This window comes from Chamaea fasciata, unplaced genomic scaffold, assembly GCF_029207755.1.
Source record: "Chamaea fasciata isolate MVZ Bird 193981 ecotype frontalis unplaced genomic scaffold, bChaFas1.0.hap1 SCAF_5, whole genome shotgun sequence".
NCBI lineage: Eukaryota > Metazoa > Chordata > Aves > Passeriformes > Sylviidae > Chamaea > Chamaea fasciata.
The window spans coordinates 66,533,888-66,551,735 of record NW_027094090.1 but is presented as its reverse complement, the minus strand read 5'-3'; the positions used below and the strand labels follow the sequence as shown (position 1 = coordinate 66,551,735).

The following is a 17,848-nucleotide window of genomic DNA, read 5'->3' as shown; positions in this document are numbered from 1 at the left end:
ACAGATCTTACTGAAACACCATTACAATATTTTCAAATTGGAATTTCAAATGTTCTTAAATATTTTTAAGTTATTTTAGTGGCTTCACGGCAGGTATTAAATCCATTCTGTTTCCCAGCATCTGCCTGGGAACCCAGACCACACCTCCCAGCTAAAGCAGGAACATTTCCCTCCCCAGTTCCCTGAGCTCAGCTGAACACAGGGCTGTCCTTTGATCTCCCAGTACCTTGTTTTTCATGAATTTGGAATGGCTACGGTACACCTCCATCTGCTTCATCTCCTCCTCGCGCTCCTCCGTGCTCAGGGCTCCGTTGGACTTCAGCATCTGAATCTCCTCCTCCAGATCCCGCAGGCCACGCTCCATGGAGGAGATCTTGGAGTCCTGAAGGGATTACAGGAGGTGGGGAAAGACACACACACTTAAGGGATGTATTAATGCAAAATTCGTTTTGCTGTAGCAAAACAAAAGGAGATACAGGTCCAAGAAATTACATGCCCCTGAAATTTACTTAGGAAGTTCTTAGAGGAATCAGTGTCCAACTCTTTACATTTGAGTGCTCAGACACTCATTTTTCCATTTATTTTTTACCTTTCAAGGAAAGCAAGAGTTCAGTACTGAAAGAAAACATGGGGCAGGGCAGGAATACCATGAAGGATGAACAAATAAAGGAACGTGAAGAAAAGTTGCCTGTTCAAAGCCAGCACAAACCAGAGACATTTAATTCCAACTGAACGGACAGCAAAATGTGACTGCAAGAATGGCAAAAAATTGGGTTTGTGCCACCAGTTAATTCAAGTGGGGTCACAAATGGGGAGCAGCAAAGCACCAGAAGGAAGGAAAACGTGCAACTATCTATTTTTGACTGGATAAAGCAGTAAAGGATTCTGGCTCATACGGACAAGGTATCAAACATTTCAGTGGGTTAAAAATAACCATCTGGAAAAACAAAGTCGATCCATCATTATCCTCCTACTTTTGCAGGATGATCAGAGGTATTCATCCAGCGTACCTGGTTTGCTGTTCCTTTAGAAGTCTTTTGTGTTAGGAGCAGCAAGAGCAGATCCACACAGCACACAGAGCTTCAGGCACACTCACTCATGGATATGTATTTAGGAACTATAATCCCTTAAAGCAGTCTATTTTTTCTTAGTTCATTTCCCCAAAATATTTAGTCCTTCCTGAAAGCAGAGCTGATCTAAAACTAAACTACAGACTTTCACAAACAAAACCTTTCTGACCTTTTCATTGTCTGATAAGCAAAGCGCAGCCAAACAAAAATCTCATTTTTACATATATTTTCATACATGAGATGAGATTTTTTAAAAGCATCATTATGAAGATCTAATTGGATCTCCTGCTTAATGTTTGATACTGAATTTAAAAATCGATACAGTAGATTTTTGCAACAAAAACACGGAGGTAGTAAGGTGAAGTGGTATGTTGAAATTGACAACGGTATTTTGTTTCAGTGCTCACATCATTTCCCAGAAATCCCTCTGTGCTTCTCTTTTCAAAGTAAAGACACTTAATGTAACCAGATGGTCAATTAGTTTTCATTACTATGGACCACAAAGATGACTAATAAAAGAGTGACAGCAGATGAAAGGCTTCAGAGTAGAAAGATGGGATGTAAACAAGGAAAACACTGACACAGAATGGAAAAAAGCTGCAGGAGAAAAAAGGAAGGGAAATAAAATAAAAAGGATGGATCCCAAATGGGAAAGAACAGCTTGCAAATACGGTTTCTAATTTTTCAACTCTATTTGTCCAAACCCTGTCCGATGTACTTTATGAGCAATACAATATGAAATATGATGGCATAAAGCTGTGTAAACCACACACTTGATTGTGGCTCCTGAGCTCTTGGCCAACTGCCAGCAGTCCATTAAACACTTAAGCTAATGGCTTAAGAATTCAATCAGAAATTCATCTAGAAAGGCTGGTTTATGATGGCACACAGGCATATTTCTAGCTGTATGACCCATCCTTTAAGTGGGGTTTGCTAACTTTGTTGATACACAGGATGTAAAGCACTATTTCAAACATTGATAACATGAAAAGACAAGAACCCACATCATAAAATCTCACAAATCTTTCATATTAATCTATCATTCCCATTCCTGTAATATAATGAACTTTTGGTTGGACCGTAAGAAATCTGTGTGCTGCTGCTGCAGGCAGACAGAAGACAAGTTTCTACTGCATCTGACTCTTCGGTGATAGACAATAAAACAGTATAAAAATATACTTATTTTACATTACAAGACTGACAGAAGCAAAGGTGGAGTCACCTTTCACACGAAAACCCATTTTGCAGAGCACAAATGCTGCTGCTGCCCACGCACAGGCATTACCTTCATCTCAATGACAGTCTGGAGAGCCTTGGTCTTGGCCGTGTCGGGAGCGCTGTCGAAGCGCCGATGGATTTCCTGGAGAGCGGGAATGAAAGCAGGAGTTACACCAATGCCAGGGCCCCAGCACAAACATCATCACCAGAAGCTTCTCTTTATCATGCAGAGCATAACTCAGTGCTGCTTTCTGATGCTGCCAGCTCACACGTTTTATCACTTCTCATATCGCAGAAAGGATTGCCAAGAGCTCATTCAACAGAATCCCAGCCTGAGTTAAAAAGGCACAGCACAAACTGCACCTCTGACTACCCTCTCACTGAAAATACACTTGAAATGACAGCTGGGTTTACTACAAAGCTCTATCACCTGCCTGCTAAACTAATCTGAACTCCTGACAGCGTCTCACGGAAGACACACACATAATACACTGGACTAGAGGCTCGCTGAAAACACCAAGACTCTGGTTTCAATTTCCACAAGTAGTTCACTCTCTTTTTCCAGCATTTTTTACCCCAGAGTGGCAACATTTAACTGTACAGGATGAAAATCTTTCTGAAGGCTCTTGGCCTGGAGCACACCTGGAAATACACTCCTGTCCAGCGCATTGCTCTAGAGGCCCAGGGGATGCAGGCAGCAGGATACAAATCCACGTGAGATTTCTGGTGATGTCAATTCAGAAATGTCACGCTTCAAACTGCTAGCTAAGGGATAAAATTACAGAAAGCTGAAACAACTTGTTCTGTCAAATAAAGCTGGGCTTTCGAGCCAACAGGTGTAAAAAGAGGAGAAATATAGAATCTACTAACACTCTTTTTCACTCTTTGTCTTCAAACAGAGTTGTCCTTACGGGACACTCTGGTGTTAACTGCAGGAATGTGAATCTTACACGCCAGAAAAATACTTTGGTGCCCACAGAGCACAAACTGTGATGCCAGTTAACCTAACAATGGATTGTGTTACGTGCAGACACACAGTTTATTCATCCACTCCCCTTAAACACCTGAAAGACAAATCCCAAGAGCCACCCACAAATTTTTATTTTCAATAGACGTGGTGAAGAGTTAAAATTCTGTATGGCGGTCACCCATGCAATTATCTCCACACGATTAATTATTTCAATGAAAAAGGCAGAGTTTGCACAGTGCTTTTCAAAAACACTGAAAACACTACTTTGAGATTGTGAAGCTCTTACACAGCTCTGAATGAGCAAGACTGGAATGTGCTGAGACATGACAAGGGCCACAAGAGTCTTGCACAAGTCTGGCATCAGACCATTTGCACAAGTTGATGCCTGCGAATGGAAATAACAAGAAAATCCAATAGAAGGTGTGTCTGGTTTTAAATATGTTCTTTTCTGAGAAGCTATTTTTACAAGTGTGTCTGCAGTGTACAGTGGCATTCTCTGAAATAAAACAATCCTCCTGAAAAAAAACCAAACAAACCTGAAAAGCCATCTAAATATATTTGTTTCTCCTAGAGTCAAGAGAAAGCCTGAGAGCCTCTGCACAAATGCTGCTGGCACCACACAGAAAAGGGTGGAGCAACACCATTATTATTCTCTTTACCTGCACCTACATTCCCAAAATGGATTGGCTCAAAGAAATGAAAACCAACTCTTGTGAGCTTTTAGCAACTGAGGAAACAAAGGATAAGAAGGTCAAATTCAACATGCCATAGATCTCTTTTGGACACTGTATTCTTTTTATTTCAGCAGTTAGGTAATTTCCACTTGTGCAGAGACACTGTTTCTGACCTGAGGATATAAAATCAGCTCCTGCTGTGGAATTGGGATGGGTGGGATACAGGTGAGCACCAGTGTCTGCTTCCACCAGTGCTCAGGGTTTTCCCAAAGAGAAAATCCCTCCAAGCTCCTTCCTGAGCAATGCCTGGAGCTCCCCTGCCTGAAGTGATGCTCTGCACCTCAGCACAGGAAACGTCCTACTTCCCTCACCCTCAGCAATTCCACTGTGATTTGGATGACATAACCTGCTGAAAAATAACACCTCCCAGCTCCTGACAGCACAGGAAGGGCTTCGCTTTGGCACCATGCCCGTGATCCTGAAGAGCCTGAGAAAGAAAGCTGCAGGCAGCCCCAGCCTCTCTGGAGCACAGATTGCTGAAGGGAAGCAGAGCACGGATCCCTCCTGAAGTAGGAAATTCAGGCTGCATCCCTGTCCTAATCTACCAATGGATCCTGTCTCTGGTGTGTTCAGATCCTGCTGGGGACACACGCCCCACAGAGGGATGAAAATGAAGATTTGAACCCGCAAAACAGGATTGTGTGCGATAGTTAAGAACGCAGGGCCACCCACAAACATCAGGATGAGAAAAACAGGAACCCAGTCCCTCACTCCTCGGTTATCCATTCTGATAAAGTAATACAGGATTTTTCCTTTACTTCCACACATTGAGAACTTTCTTATGTAACTGCTATTGTTCCCTCACAGGTTAGTAAAATTCAGCGTCTTTGCACATTTGAGTGCAAATTCAATTACTATAACAAAGGGTGGCTCATACAAATAAATCCCCTTTATATTTTTATTGCTTTCATATGTTCAACGACTCCTTCATTGAGAGAGAAGCAACTTCTCTCTGAGGAGCCACGAGACAGTTTCCAAAGCAATAGAGGACTTGCCTTCCATCTCCTGCCAAACCTGCACTACCAGGCAGCACACTCCACACAGACAGTAACAAAAATGTGCCATTTCATACATTCATTTCTTTTTTAAAAATCACTAAAAACATTCTGGGTAATAAAAAGCACAGTCATGATTCTGGCTTTTTAAAATCTTAACTGTACGATCCATATCTTTCAGTAAGCAATTATGACATCCTGCGCTGGATCTTTGCATCATTCATTGGACTGGGCAGTTTTGACTAAAAACTGGGTTTATTCTCCAAATTTATCCTCCAGGCCTTACCAAATTGACGTTGTATATGTTTTGTACTTAAAGTTTAGTCTCTCAGATGGCTTTTCTGCCTACCTAGATTTTAGCAACCTAGTTCCAGTTGATTACAACGAAATGCAAACGTTGCAACCAAAGGAAAATTTCAGGAGCATCCATCAGCTCAGTACTAATGATCATTGTTAACTCCAACAACCATTTAGTAGCTCTAGAAGATAAAACAGATCTTTAGTTGTGTAGAAGGATGAATCACACCTGACTAACTTGATTTTCTCCTACCTGCCTGTGTGGCTACGTGGGGAGCAATGGGTGCTCCCTGTCCCAAGGCCACCAAACACCCCTGCAGGCAAATGTGTGAGGCACAGGCTGGGCAGGTGGCTAAAGCAGGAGGAAAATGAGCTGGGCTCAGTGTGAGCCTCAAAGCCTGGTGCTGATCAGGTCCAGCCCTCATCAGTGCCTTCATGAATGATCTGAGCCATGGGACAGGCAGCACTCCCAGCAGCTCACAGACAGATGGAATTTGGGGAGGGCGTGAACTGGATCGAGCCACGTCGCCCTGATGTGGAAAAACTCCCTGCCTTGGGTTGTAATACATAACCAAAAGTCCCAACACCCTGACCAACAAGGTGTCAGGTCATATTCTGACTCTGTCAGCGTTTCTAGGATTTTATGTGCTTGGTTTTTTGTACTACTACATTTGTATTTTTTAGTAAAGAACTGTTATTCCTATTCCCATGTCTTTGCCTAAAAGCCCCCTCAATTGCAAAATTACAATAATTTAGAGAGAGGAGGTTGACATTCCCCATTCCAAGGGAAGCTCCAGCTTTCCCTGGCAGACACCTGTCTTTCCAAACCAAGACAGCCCTGAAGCAGCCTGGGCTGTAGGAACGGGAGTGCAGGAGCGGGAGGTGGGAAGCAGGAGGGAGAGAAAAGTGTTTGTTCAGCTGAAAAGAAAAGGCTTGGGGAGAAACCTGATGCCTTCTAGAGCTAACTGGAGTCCCAGAAATGATGGAAACAAAAGTCTTCTCAGAAGGGGAAGGGTGATAGGCAAGAGGCAGGATTTGCAGCACTGAAAATTTAGACCTGCTAATCCGAAAAAGGTTTTACCAGCAGAACAACCAAATGCTGGAGCAGGTGCCCAGAGAGGCTGTGGAATCCCCACTGCTCGAAATTGCTGCTTTGAGCAGAAGGCTGCATGGAATAACCTGTGGGAGAGCCCTTTAATCTGCATGACTCATTTATATAAATATCTTTACTACCTGGTGCCAGAGGGTGACTGGGTAGTATCACAATTGTTTCGTTTCAGGATTTTTTTATGCTTTTCTTTTTTTTTTTTCCAAAAAGTGTTCCATACCAGTAATTTTAACTTCTATTTCAGCAAGACGTCAAAAATTAACTGAAAAAAGGACATATAAAAGCCCTGTAGAATTTATTTCATTGCTATTGGAGCCTTTGCCACTAAAATGATACAGTTACACAAGTGTGCAAGCAGTAATCAGGGTAGCTCCTTCGGAAATTATTTCTGCATTTTTCCACTTGTCATTTCCTGCATTTGCAAACCCAATCAACATAATTCCCTGCAAAAAACAACAAATGACTGTATTCATAAAGAGCATAAGTTGGAAAGATGTGCTGGCAATTGCACACACATTGATAATGGAGGGTGCCAATTGCTTTGAAGCTCAGTTACCCCTGGCTAAAGTAACTCATCTCTGGTTTGCAATTGTATTAATCCATTGAGACGATTATTTCTAAATCCAATTAAAACCTCAGATATTGGGACACTTAAGTTTGTTAACAAAGGCATCACCTAAAGTGAAAATTAAAGCTCAGCTTGCAGCTCATCTCGGTATTTCAAGCAGCAGGAAACAAAAGCAAAATCCCTCAAAACTTTGGCATTAGAGAAAAAGCAAGGTAAGAAGAGAACTAATTCAAGCCATCCAATTAGCTGTAAGCAGCAAGTCATTGTGTTGAAATCTGACTACTGAAGTGTGAATAGAAAAGCCGAAGAGAAGTCAATTAAAAATTAAAATCTTAATCTTGTAGAACTTCATTTACATATGTGCTGTTATTAATTTTTTTCTCTTTCCTCTTATTTAAGGTGCTAAAGCACTCATTTTGTACTTAAATTAGCTTCCAACTTGCTCAGGGTATTTTTAGATTTTTTTTCCTTCCACTACAAAGTTTGACATTCGTGGAAACACATTTCCAGAAATCTCTCTTCTGCTGCAGAAAAGCACAGGATAACGTGACCATCTCCAAGGAAAGCAAACCTAAGATGTAATTTGTAAACAAAGCCAATCACCTAACATGTATTGACAAAGAAAATCTTCTAAAATGACAAAACATCAAAAAGCATTGAAGTTTCGGCATTTCAAACCTCTAATCCCCCGACAGATTTATGCATTGTTTCATAGTTTTTAAAATCCTGTCTGAAGGGGATGGAAGTGCTAAAATGAAATAGGAAGAAATTCTCCTGTGCGCTGAAGACTAGCCCAATCATACAGAAAAAAAACCTGTTTGGAAATAAGAGCAAGAATTAAATAACTTACCCTCCCATGCTAGAAAAAGCACATGAAGAAACCTCCTGAAATTTTACTAATTATTGCACTTTGATGAGACCATAATTATAATACAGAACAAACATCCTGACAGACGACTGGAGTTCTGCTCTCTTCCATTTACTGAATACCCACACATTATTTAACTATGGTATAAAAATCAGGAATTTGCCATGCTGGAATAAGGTGGTTTAGAAACAGAACACAAATACGTTATTTTCCAGCCTGATCTTTCAGCTTTTGAAGAATTCTGAAGCTACCAACCTCTGCACTCAGGAAAGATGGAAGTAATTTCATGTACGTTTGAATATTGTCATTTTTACCTAAGGTGACATATAGATTATTCCAAACTAAAGTGGTATTTTAAAAAAATTCAAATGCATAAAAACGACATCATGCATGCTTTCAAGTTGCCATAGCCTGTTTTCTCAAATTCTGACCTACAAAACCTCTGTATGTTTTAAAACTACCTGCAGACCAAACAAGCAATGCTAATAAACACATAATTATTTAAATTCTCTTATTTTAAATCACTCCTCCCTTTTGCCATTTGCTTCTAGAAGGTTAAAAGCAAAAACTATTTTTTTTTTTTTACCTCATCAGAAAGGTATCCCCCAGTATGATGGCAGCAAGGGTTCCAGTCACTGAACCTACCTACTCCTGCAAACAAAACTTCTCTCTTGAAGTATCTTATTTTTGTTGCAAAATCTTGGCACAGGACGAAAGTGTTCCTTGAGTTAACTCTAATTGCTCCAATTAAAATTTCTAAATCCTCCTCTGAGCCTGGAGCAGAAAAGGGGGAAGAATTTTAACACACCCACGGAGAAATAATTTGTTTGCAAAACTTGTCAGAGCTCATTAAAACGCGGCCAGACAAGGGAAGCAACCTCAGCACAGCCCAGCAGGGCTCTGTGGGACAGCAGGTGCCACCTCCCTCCTTCTCCCTGAGCCCCTTGCTGCTGCTCCTCCCACCACAGGGTGAAACTTGGCCGGTCTCGGGTTAAATCCACCTGTGAGATCCCTGCTGCCTGCTGCTCTGCCAGGGACACAGAGCAGGGATGCTCGCAGACAGCCAGGGCTCATTCCCAGGGGAATGTGGGCACTGCTCCATCCAAAACAACCTCAGAGGGCTCCCTGCGGTAAGGCCATCCTAGAGAACTGGGATGCAGCTCACAAGCAGCACTTTGTGGGGTTGCCATTTCAGCAAACACTCGGAAAGGAAAGAAATAATAGCTTTTTCTGCCACAGCCTCTTTGCTTAAGCTCTTTGTGAATGAGTGCCCTCATGAACCACCCATTTCAGTGTCTGTTTTACAAACAGAACCTCCCTTTATTTGTTAAGCGCTCCATCCCTAACTCCTTCATTCAGTTTTGTACTCGGCTGGAATAAAAATCCATCTTGCTTGAATGGGGCCAATTATTTAAAAAAAAAATAAAAAATTAAAGTCAAAATTGTAATTTACTACAAACAGTTTCTGGACACAAAGTATAAAGCTCCTGTCAGCCCTTCCCTCATTCCACACTACTGTAACATGCAAGCTTTGACTCCAGAGCTGCCTTCTGAAGAAAAAAGCCTTCAGGATGAACAGCCTCCTTTCTGTTTCCAGAGAAATGGTTGTGCTCAGCCATCGACACTCACAGTCCCTGTTGGACCGTCCTTACAAATCCCAGAGCGCTCCAGGTGTCTGGAACACCAGCTCCGGATGCAGCCACATCGTACCCTGCATTAACTGCGCTGATATTTGGGCTGCAAATCTGTGTAGCTGAGAAAAGTCCATTTCTGATCAGTGCACCCAGCACTGTGGGGAGTGGGGAGCAGGGAGGCTGTCAGGAAGAGCACAGCAAGCTTGGTTATCTTTGGAGATATGCACCACCGCTGAGAGCTCTGCAACAGGCAAGCCTGGAACAAAGAGGCAGCAGTTAATTCAACTTGGGAGCTATTCTGGAAGCTGGAGTCCAGCTGCTGCATCTCGTCAAGTATTTCTTCCTGGTATGAAAATCATTTTGTTTTCGAAAGTTAAGTCTAGAATACCGACACCAATAATTGTCCCCAAGACTGAAGAAGGGGCATTCAAAATAGCAGCCATCTTTTGGTAAGCCCTGGAGCTTAAGCTTGTTTTCCAGGGTAGAGGAATGTGATGCAGCCACACTGTTATCTGCTGAAGTCAGGGCATTCTGATGTTCAGTGAGACATTAAAGTTTTAGTTATTTGTGTTAATGAGAGAATGATCTCTGTACCAGCTGCTGAATACAGCCAAGGCTGGATATAGCCACCTTCCCATGGACTTATATGAATAATTTCTGAGATCCTCAGAAGTCAGGGCAATTGGAAAAAGCCCAAGAGAGTCAAATTGCTTACGGAGACACCTCTCAGCGGCTGCAGGGGAATCCATTTCATAATCTGGATTTGGGAGACGGTGCCCTGGGATAAGATCAAAATATGTGATGTCTTATATATGAGGAACAATTGAGCAGCACTGGATTTTTCAGCCTAGAAAAAGGGAGATCTTGGAATGGATGCAACAACCTAAAACTGTGAGTGGCACACAGTTACAATCTTACCAGAACCACAATTCTGACTTCTCTTAGAACTTGTCTTCCTAAGGAAATTCGTGCAGTCTTTAGTACAGTAATGGAAATAGCAAATATGAAGAAATCTATTAATTCACATTTAATTCTCAAGGTCATACTGCCGGCCACTGTAACTGCACTGTCTGCCTGAAAAACTGTCTGATGACCTGGAGTCTTAACACCACACTTTGAATTACATGGAGGTTTCAAGGTAGGAAAACCGAGGGATACCTTTTTGCTTCAAGATGTAGAACTTTAATATTATGTCCAGCAAATATTCTATCAGAAATCTAACACCCTTGCAGGGTCACAAACAGAACTCGTGGACTCTGACATCTCAGAACTTCTTTTACAGAGATGGTCAAGACTGCTATTAACATTTTCTGATGTGTTAGGACATGAAATATGACCTGACCTCCCAAATTCTTGTGAATCCCTTTGAGACACTAATGCTTCCTTTCACAGCAGCATTTAGAGAAGAGTTTGGCCTTTCCAGACACGGGGAATGCCTGACATAGAACCAGCAAGAACGTAGAGTCATTTCTTCAAGGCACCTCAAAAATCCCATCACTGGTGTCTGGGGCAGCAAAGGGCTAAAATAACCTACAACTACGGAAATAGAGGTGAACACAACAGAGGGTCAGCTGAGGAGGGTGATGCAGACACACCTGGCGGGTTACACATCCAACAGGTGACACATCTAACAGGTGACACACCTGACAGGTGACACACCTAAGAGACAACTTCCAAGTTGAAACAGGGATGGCAACTGTGAAGCACATCCTGCAGAGCATCTGGGTGCTCAGGCAGTCAGAGGCACTCGGCTGCAAGTTGCTCTGATTTTCTGCAGCCTGCCAGAGCCCCAGGCATGAGACTGAGCTGGGTGCAGGTGAGTCTGAGGTCACTTAGCTCAGCCTTGCTCAGAGCTCAAGGGCAGCACACAGGTACAAACAAAACCACTGCGGCTGTCACCCAGTCCCATAAGGAGATAAGACTGCATCATTTTTCTGAGGCTAGGAGGGCGCTCAGCTTCACACCTGGATCCCAAAATATCCATGGTTTGGGCTACAAATTACATCACGCCCAGCTTACACTTCTCGAAGAATCAGAGCCAGGTAAGCAGCAAGGAGTAATTGATTTTAAAACATTTGATGCGTGGCATTTGCACTTTCATGTCAGTAGGTCATCCCTACCTCCTCTGGGAAGTCTTTTACCACAAAGAAAGGATTTAAATGACCAATGATTTCCAAATATGTGTGAATGAAGCGCAAATTCTTATCTCACAACATCTACTCATCAGCAGCAGGAACAAACACGACCACATTCCTCAAAAATTGCACAGCTCCTGCCAGCTCTTCATTTCTGTTGCTGGACTTAGAGCAGAAACAAATGGAAGCCATTTGAGGCTCTTCCTGAAATAGTCACAAGAATTGGAACAGAATTATCATTGGTTGCTAAATAAAGGAAAAAAACTGTAGTGCAGAAACTCTGGAATCATATTATGTTCACTCCAGACACTCAAGAGATTACTGCTCTAAAAAAATAAATCTGGCCTAAATCTGGCTCAGAAATGCAATGGGCTCCAGCTTCCTTATATAAATGCTTGCAGGAGACCAAGCGCCACGGGTCAGGCCCTGGAAAACATATGAATAAGAGGTATTAAGGAGAATTTATGCGCTGCATACACTCATCTCAATAAACTCTTCCAGGCCTTGCTTTCCTGACTTAGAGAAGGGCCTTAAATCTTGTGTACACAGAGGGCTTTCCAAAAAACTGCTGAACCATGAGGCAGACAGCCGTGTGCAGAACAGGTCAGTAGACTGATACACGTGGTGCAGGTACACGGAGAGCTATCAATTCATGCCTTCAGTCGACAGATGTAAAATAATCTGTACACAGAATCTTAGCACTGGTGAATCCACGTATTTATCTGGGCATCCACACAATCCATGCTGAATTACCAGCCTCTTAGAAGTTAATATTGGATTACTTTAGGAGGTTGGCTGACAAGAGGAGAATGCGCTTAGTAATATCAAAAAATGTAACGACACTGGCTACACAGTAACTCACTTTCTTTCATTTATTTTCCTTTGTTTTACTAAAATATTTGTATTCTATAAAGACTATATTTTGTTATAATTAGTTTAAAACGATTAATAGCGAAGATGGCCTGCCATTGTACTCTTTTAAGGTACAACACAGACATAATAATGGTTTTTCTGTTTGCAGATGGATGGTGAGAAGGGGTTACTGTGTGTGCAGCAGTGTCCCTTTAAGAAATCTTTTTTTTTTGGCTGTGCATCCAGGGCAGCTAATAGTTTTATCAAATACCCTCCACAGCAAGACGACTGTTTCCATGGCAACTGTGGAGCAATCATCCATTACTCTTGCAAAGATTTCTCTCTCTGCTCTCACCTAAATACAGGTAGCTACTTTCTCTCTAACTACAATAGAACAGAAGAATTCATTCCACAGGCTTTGGGACAATTCCCCTTCTATGGAGACTACAGGGCAAGTGGGGCCCACAGCACAAAACCCCAAAAGGTACATGCAAGGAAGCCATAAGGAAGTTTTAAAATTCCGTGGGATCTCTGTTTACAGAGAAGATGGAAGACTGTTTCCTTACAACTGTGAAATGGACAGGAGACAGAGAGGAGTTTAAGACCGGGGATGGACGCTGAGTTTGGTCACTCACCTCTCTCAGCATGTTGTTTTCCTTCTCCTTCTGTTCCAGCAGGCTTTCCAAGTGGTGCACGTGCATCTCGGCCTCCGCCAGCCGCCGTGTCCTCTCGTGGTCCTCCTCGGTGGCCTTTGCCGACAGCCCTTTGCTCTGCAGCATCTCCAGCAGCTTTTTGATGGACTCGTCGCGCGCGTTCAGGGTCTGTTTCTGCGTCTCGATGCGCAGCTCCATCTCCTCCAGGGTTTTCCTGAGCAGGAAGAGCTCCTTGGCCTGGCGCTCGTGCTCGGCGTGCAGGCGCTGGAAGTTCTCCTCGGTGAGCTCGGCCACCACGGGCTCGCCGCTCCTGCTGCTGCTGTCCTGCTGGAACAGCTGGTTCAGGTCCCGCTGGATGCGCAGCTCATCCTGCAGGGCCTGGATCGTCATCTGCATGTGCTGCAAGGACAGATAAAGACTATCAGAGGATTCCCTCCGCTGGAGACGTGAAGAGAACACCACGAGCCACATCACACCTCCTGAACTTTGGGCTTCTTCTCCTCTCTGCCAAGGTCAGGATGAATAACACGGGAAACGAAGGTGTGGAGTTCAGACTTGGAATGTTTATTGTATCTTATCTATTTACAGGCTCACGAGCCGTGAGCTTAAATAGCAAGCCGGGGAAACAAGGTAAAATGGAGAGCCACTAACTCTTGCCAAGGTTATTTAAGCAATAATCCCCCAATAATGAGGTGACACCTGTATTACTTATACTTCTGACCCAATAATGACCATCCGAGGTCTGCAATGCCGACAACTTTCACCCAATTACAGAAAAGCACCCAAACCCACGAAGAAGAAGGAAGAAGAAGGTGAAGAAGAATGACAAAGACAATACCCAAAATCTTCCATCTCGACTCATATGTATTACTATACACTAAAACCCCAAATTCCAAGTTTCTAGGATTCCAACACTGAACCACCAACCAAGGGGAAACCACAATGCCAACGGACCGACACCACAGTTTTTTAGAAACAGGAACTGGGTTATACTACAGAAAGGTCAAGTTCCTCCTTCTATCCCTGGTAAAGGTTGCTTAACACTTAGAAGACTCTTGCTTGAGTGACTCTTCCACTTGCATCAACCTGAGAGAGTGACTGTTTCAAAGAGGAAAATGTCAGCAGCTTCCAGCAGCTTGTGTCAGTACCCTCCCAAATGCTCACCCACCCCGAAGAACAATTCTGCAGAAGAGGACCCAGAATTACTGTAGAATTACGGTTTTGGCAAAGCAGAGGGGCACAGTGCTGTTGGAATTTACATATCACCCACGAAACGTCATCAGCTGTGAAGGCTCCCAAGGTCTTCCGCCCTAACTCTGCACCTAGCACAGATTTCCCACTTCACTCAGAGAAGAAACTTCAGCACGTAATGAAGAAACACAACTCTAGAAAACTGGATAAATGCTGCAGAGGGAAAAGGGTCACATCATAACATTTAATGCGTGAGGATCTTAGCCTCCACAACAACAGGAGTGAGATAATGTCCTCAAACTTTGTTAAAATTAAACAATAACCCCACTAGATACAACTTTTACAATTCCACACATGAGTTAATTCCATTTGTATTTGAGAAGCCCTACTTATTGACAGCCCAGCTGTGTGTTGTTCCTCCAGCTAACAAACAAATTCCCACATGCTTCCACCTGGCTCTCCACATACTGCTACTTCAGCATTTCCCTTCTCCCAGGCGAGAAAAGAGCTTCTTCTCAACAACCACATCATCCATTAAATGAAATTATTTCCTCTACTCAATGCTGTCTCGGAATCAAACTTGGGTTATTTATAAACATCAATGGCCTAAATCACCACAACCAAACTCTGACATTTTTACCATCCGATCTGCTCTGAAATGTCATTTCAGGTGACACAGACAAAAACTCTGCCTCGGACCCACAGAAATTATCTCCACTAAACATGGAGCTTTTGGGTCACTGAACCAAAACCTATTACATTATTCAAAGACATGATGTGGAAAAAAACCCCTGAATACCAGCGACCAACAGGATTTACTGATATCCATCAGCCTGTAAAATAAAGACAAGGGAGTTTGGAATACCTGACAACGGGTCAGCAAACTGCCTGTAATTCAGTTTCCCAGGAAAAATGAAGAGGTGGGGTTGGAGGAAAAGTTAGAGCTGAGCTTATGAATAACTCCCACTGTGCTCTGAACTGCTGCTGAGTCAAGAACAAACTTTATTATGTGAAAGGTAACTGGAAAACACACCACAGAAGATTATTCTGTGCTTCTGACACCCACTCTTTTCCAACATGCAAAATGTATGCAAAAACAGGTTCTTTTCTCTGCTTTCCAAATTTTTTTATGGTTCTCAGAATAATAGAACAATATTCTCTACTAGCTGGTATCATAACTAAACTACTTTTTCAGTTAAAATTCCTTGTCTTCTACGTCATTTCAAAGAAAACATCATTTTCCCCCTGAAGGAGCAGGCAAGTTTTACTCACTTCTCATCCATTTTTCAGACTTCACTTTTAAATCAGCAACCATGCTAGAAACGCAAAATATTTTCCAAGTTCATGCAACAGCAGCCACTGATATTTAATGCTATGTCTAAGACCTGACTAGAGACCTCAAGGAAACTTGAGAAGTACTGTTGAAACAGTCTTATCTAGAAATAAACATGTAAAAAAACTTTTCATACCACTGAGCTTCATTATGTCGGACTCCACCGACTAAGTAACAATTGTGCTTTTGTGTTTTTAATGCAGGCAATGTAATTAAAGTCAAAGTAATTATGATTATGAACCTGTTCTTAGCTTGAAATTTATTGCTCTTATCTCAAATCTTGAGGATTCCCTCCCTGTTTTTCTCAAGTAATGAAAACCGGTCTTTAAGCCTCGCTACAAATTATAACACTTGCAAATCACACAGGGATTTTTGTGAGCACAGTTCTCCAGTCTCACTGGTCATGTTCAACAAATTCTTCTCTTGACAGAGCTGAGCACCTTCAGGCTCATCTCAAACAGAAGTCCTAAAAGGACATTTTTAGGAGCAAATATAACTTCTTAGACCAGGTGTTCCTGTGCCCGGATTACTTCCACAGGTCAACTCACCAACCAGGCTCTGCACAGAGACAGAGTTTGACAGAGCATCCAGCTGCCCAAAATTTACATCCCTAAGCAGCAGAAAAGGATTCAGTCTCTGTCTCCACCTCGCAGGACTGAAATTGGCATTTCCCACCCCTTGGCAGATGGGTGAGTTTCCAGCCCACAGTGAGAGCACAGCCCCTGATGGAGAAGTTCCTGGTGCTGGTTCCCAACGCTGTCCTGCGCTCTCAGGGTAATCCAAAGCACCTACAGCTGTGCCGCGGAGTTTGGGAACCTCGCTGCAGGCAGCTCTTTTCATCTCTCTCTGGTGAAGCTTCTCCTTTTTGCATAAAACATTTAAAGATTCGGTAGGCCTGACAGAAAGTATTAAAGAGAGCACAGCTTCTTATTCTAATTGGCAGAACACATAAGAACAGGAAGACCTGAATAGCAATACTTCCAACTAACTTCAGTGCTTAGCATCTCACCATTCCAAAGGAAGTGGGGGATGAGCATCCTAACTTTCTCAGTCAGAAAAAGAAATTTAATTGATATTCTACAGCCAAGACCTGTATTCTAACCCTACATTTTAGATCAAAAGGAGGCAGCCACTGCTAGTACCATGATTTTAAAAGAAAGGATTAAATTGTGATGTGGTTTTTAAAGAAAGGATTTCCACACTCATCTTTGCAAGACAGAGCTTGGCCTACCAAGCTACAGTGTTTAATATTCCAATATGCATTTGTCCATTTGGGTTTGGATGCCTGATTTAGATTATTCACACTGCAGATACTGTCTGTGTAACTACTGTAATCAGACATACAACTTATCCCATAATTTATTCAAGAAGTCTAAATGCCTAAATTAGATCTCTGGGCTCTGCAACGCAAGCAAAGGCACCTAGGCACCAAACACTTCCATAGTTAAGTTCCTCTTAATCTCCTCTATTTAAATTCTAAGTAGGTTAAACCGAGAAAATTCCTTTAATTTTTGAACACCAAGAAAAATACAGTATGTTCCAGGGCAGCCAGAAAAAGTCAGCAAAAAGAAAAAGAATGTGCTCTTTCCCAGAAACAAGGGAAAAACATAACAGGCAATTATATGACAGTGTCACAGAAATGTGTCACAATGAAGTGGGAAGCATTGTTACATCCTGCAAAACTCAACCACTTAAAAAAAAAATTTCTCTGACACTGGGAGAACGCTGAAGACTCAATCATGAGCAAGAGAATGCAGGGTAATGGTAAGGACGGCGAGAAAAAGAGGGAATATTTAGTGGTGTGAAAGCTCCCACCTGGAAAACGGAGAGGTTCAAGCTCTTACTCATCTTCATATGACACAAAGGAGGCTCCAGGCAGGAAGCAGCAAGATGGTTTTGGGTGGATCTCTAACAAGGTATTCTCACAGAAAGGGCTGAGAGAGATTCTGCTTGGCACAAATACCTGAATATCGACTGACTTCAAAATCCAAGCCGGCATTCCTCACACGTCAGTGTCATAAAGGGAAGAGTGTCAGGGTCTTTGTTCAAATCAGCCAAGAGACCCCTCAGCAACTCCCACACTCTCTTTCCTGCTTGGGGTAATCTCATCTCACTCCTACCAAACTCTTAATCAGAAATTCCAAACCACAAGGAGAAAAAAAAAACCAACCTAATGAGTTTTGCTGAAATCAGCAGATTTAATGAAAGCTTCTTATAAAAAT

At 42.5% G+C, this 17,848-nt stretch overlaps 1 protein-coding gene across 9 annotated transcripts in view; it reads right to left on the bottom strand.

Moving 5' to 3' along the window:
* Positions 1 to 17,848, bottom strand: part of ERC1 (ELKS/RAB6-interacting/CAST family member 1) — a 246,477-nt gene that overhangs the window by 179,912 nt on the left and 48,717 nt on the right. For all 9 annotated transcript variants that reach the window (XM_066184266.1, XM_066184269.1, XM_066184268.1 and 6 more), the window contains exons 3-5: positions 13,085 to 13,501; positions 2,356 to 2,430; positions 227 to 382 (exon numbers count right to left, since the gene is read on the bottom strand). In XM_066184266.1, the coding sequence (XP_066040363.1) occupies positions 227 to 382; positions 2,356 to 2,430; positions 13,085 to 13,501 (648 nt within the window). The remainder of the gene's footprint in view (positions 1 to 226; positions 383 to 2,355; positions 2,431 to 13,084; positions 13,502 to 17,848) is intronic.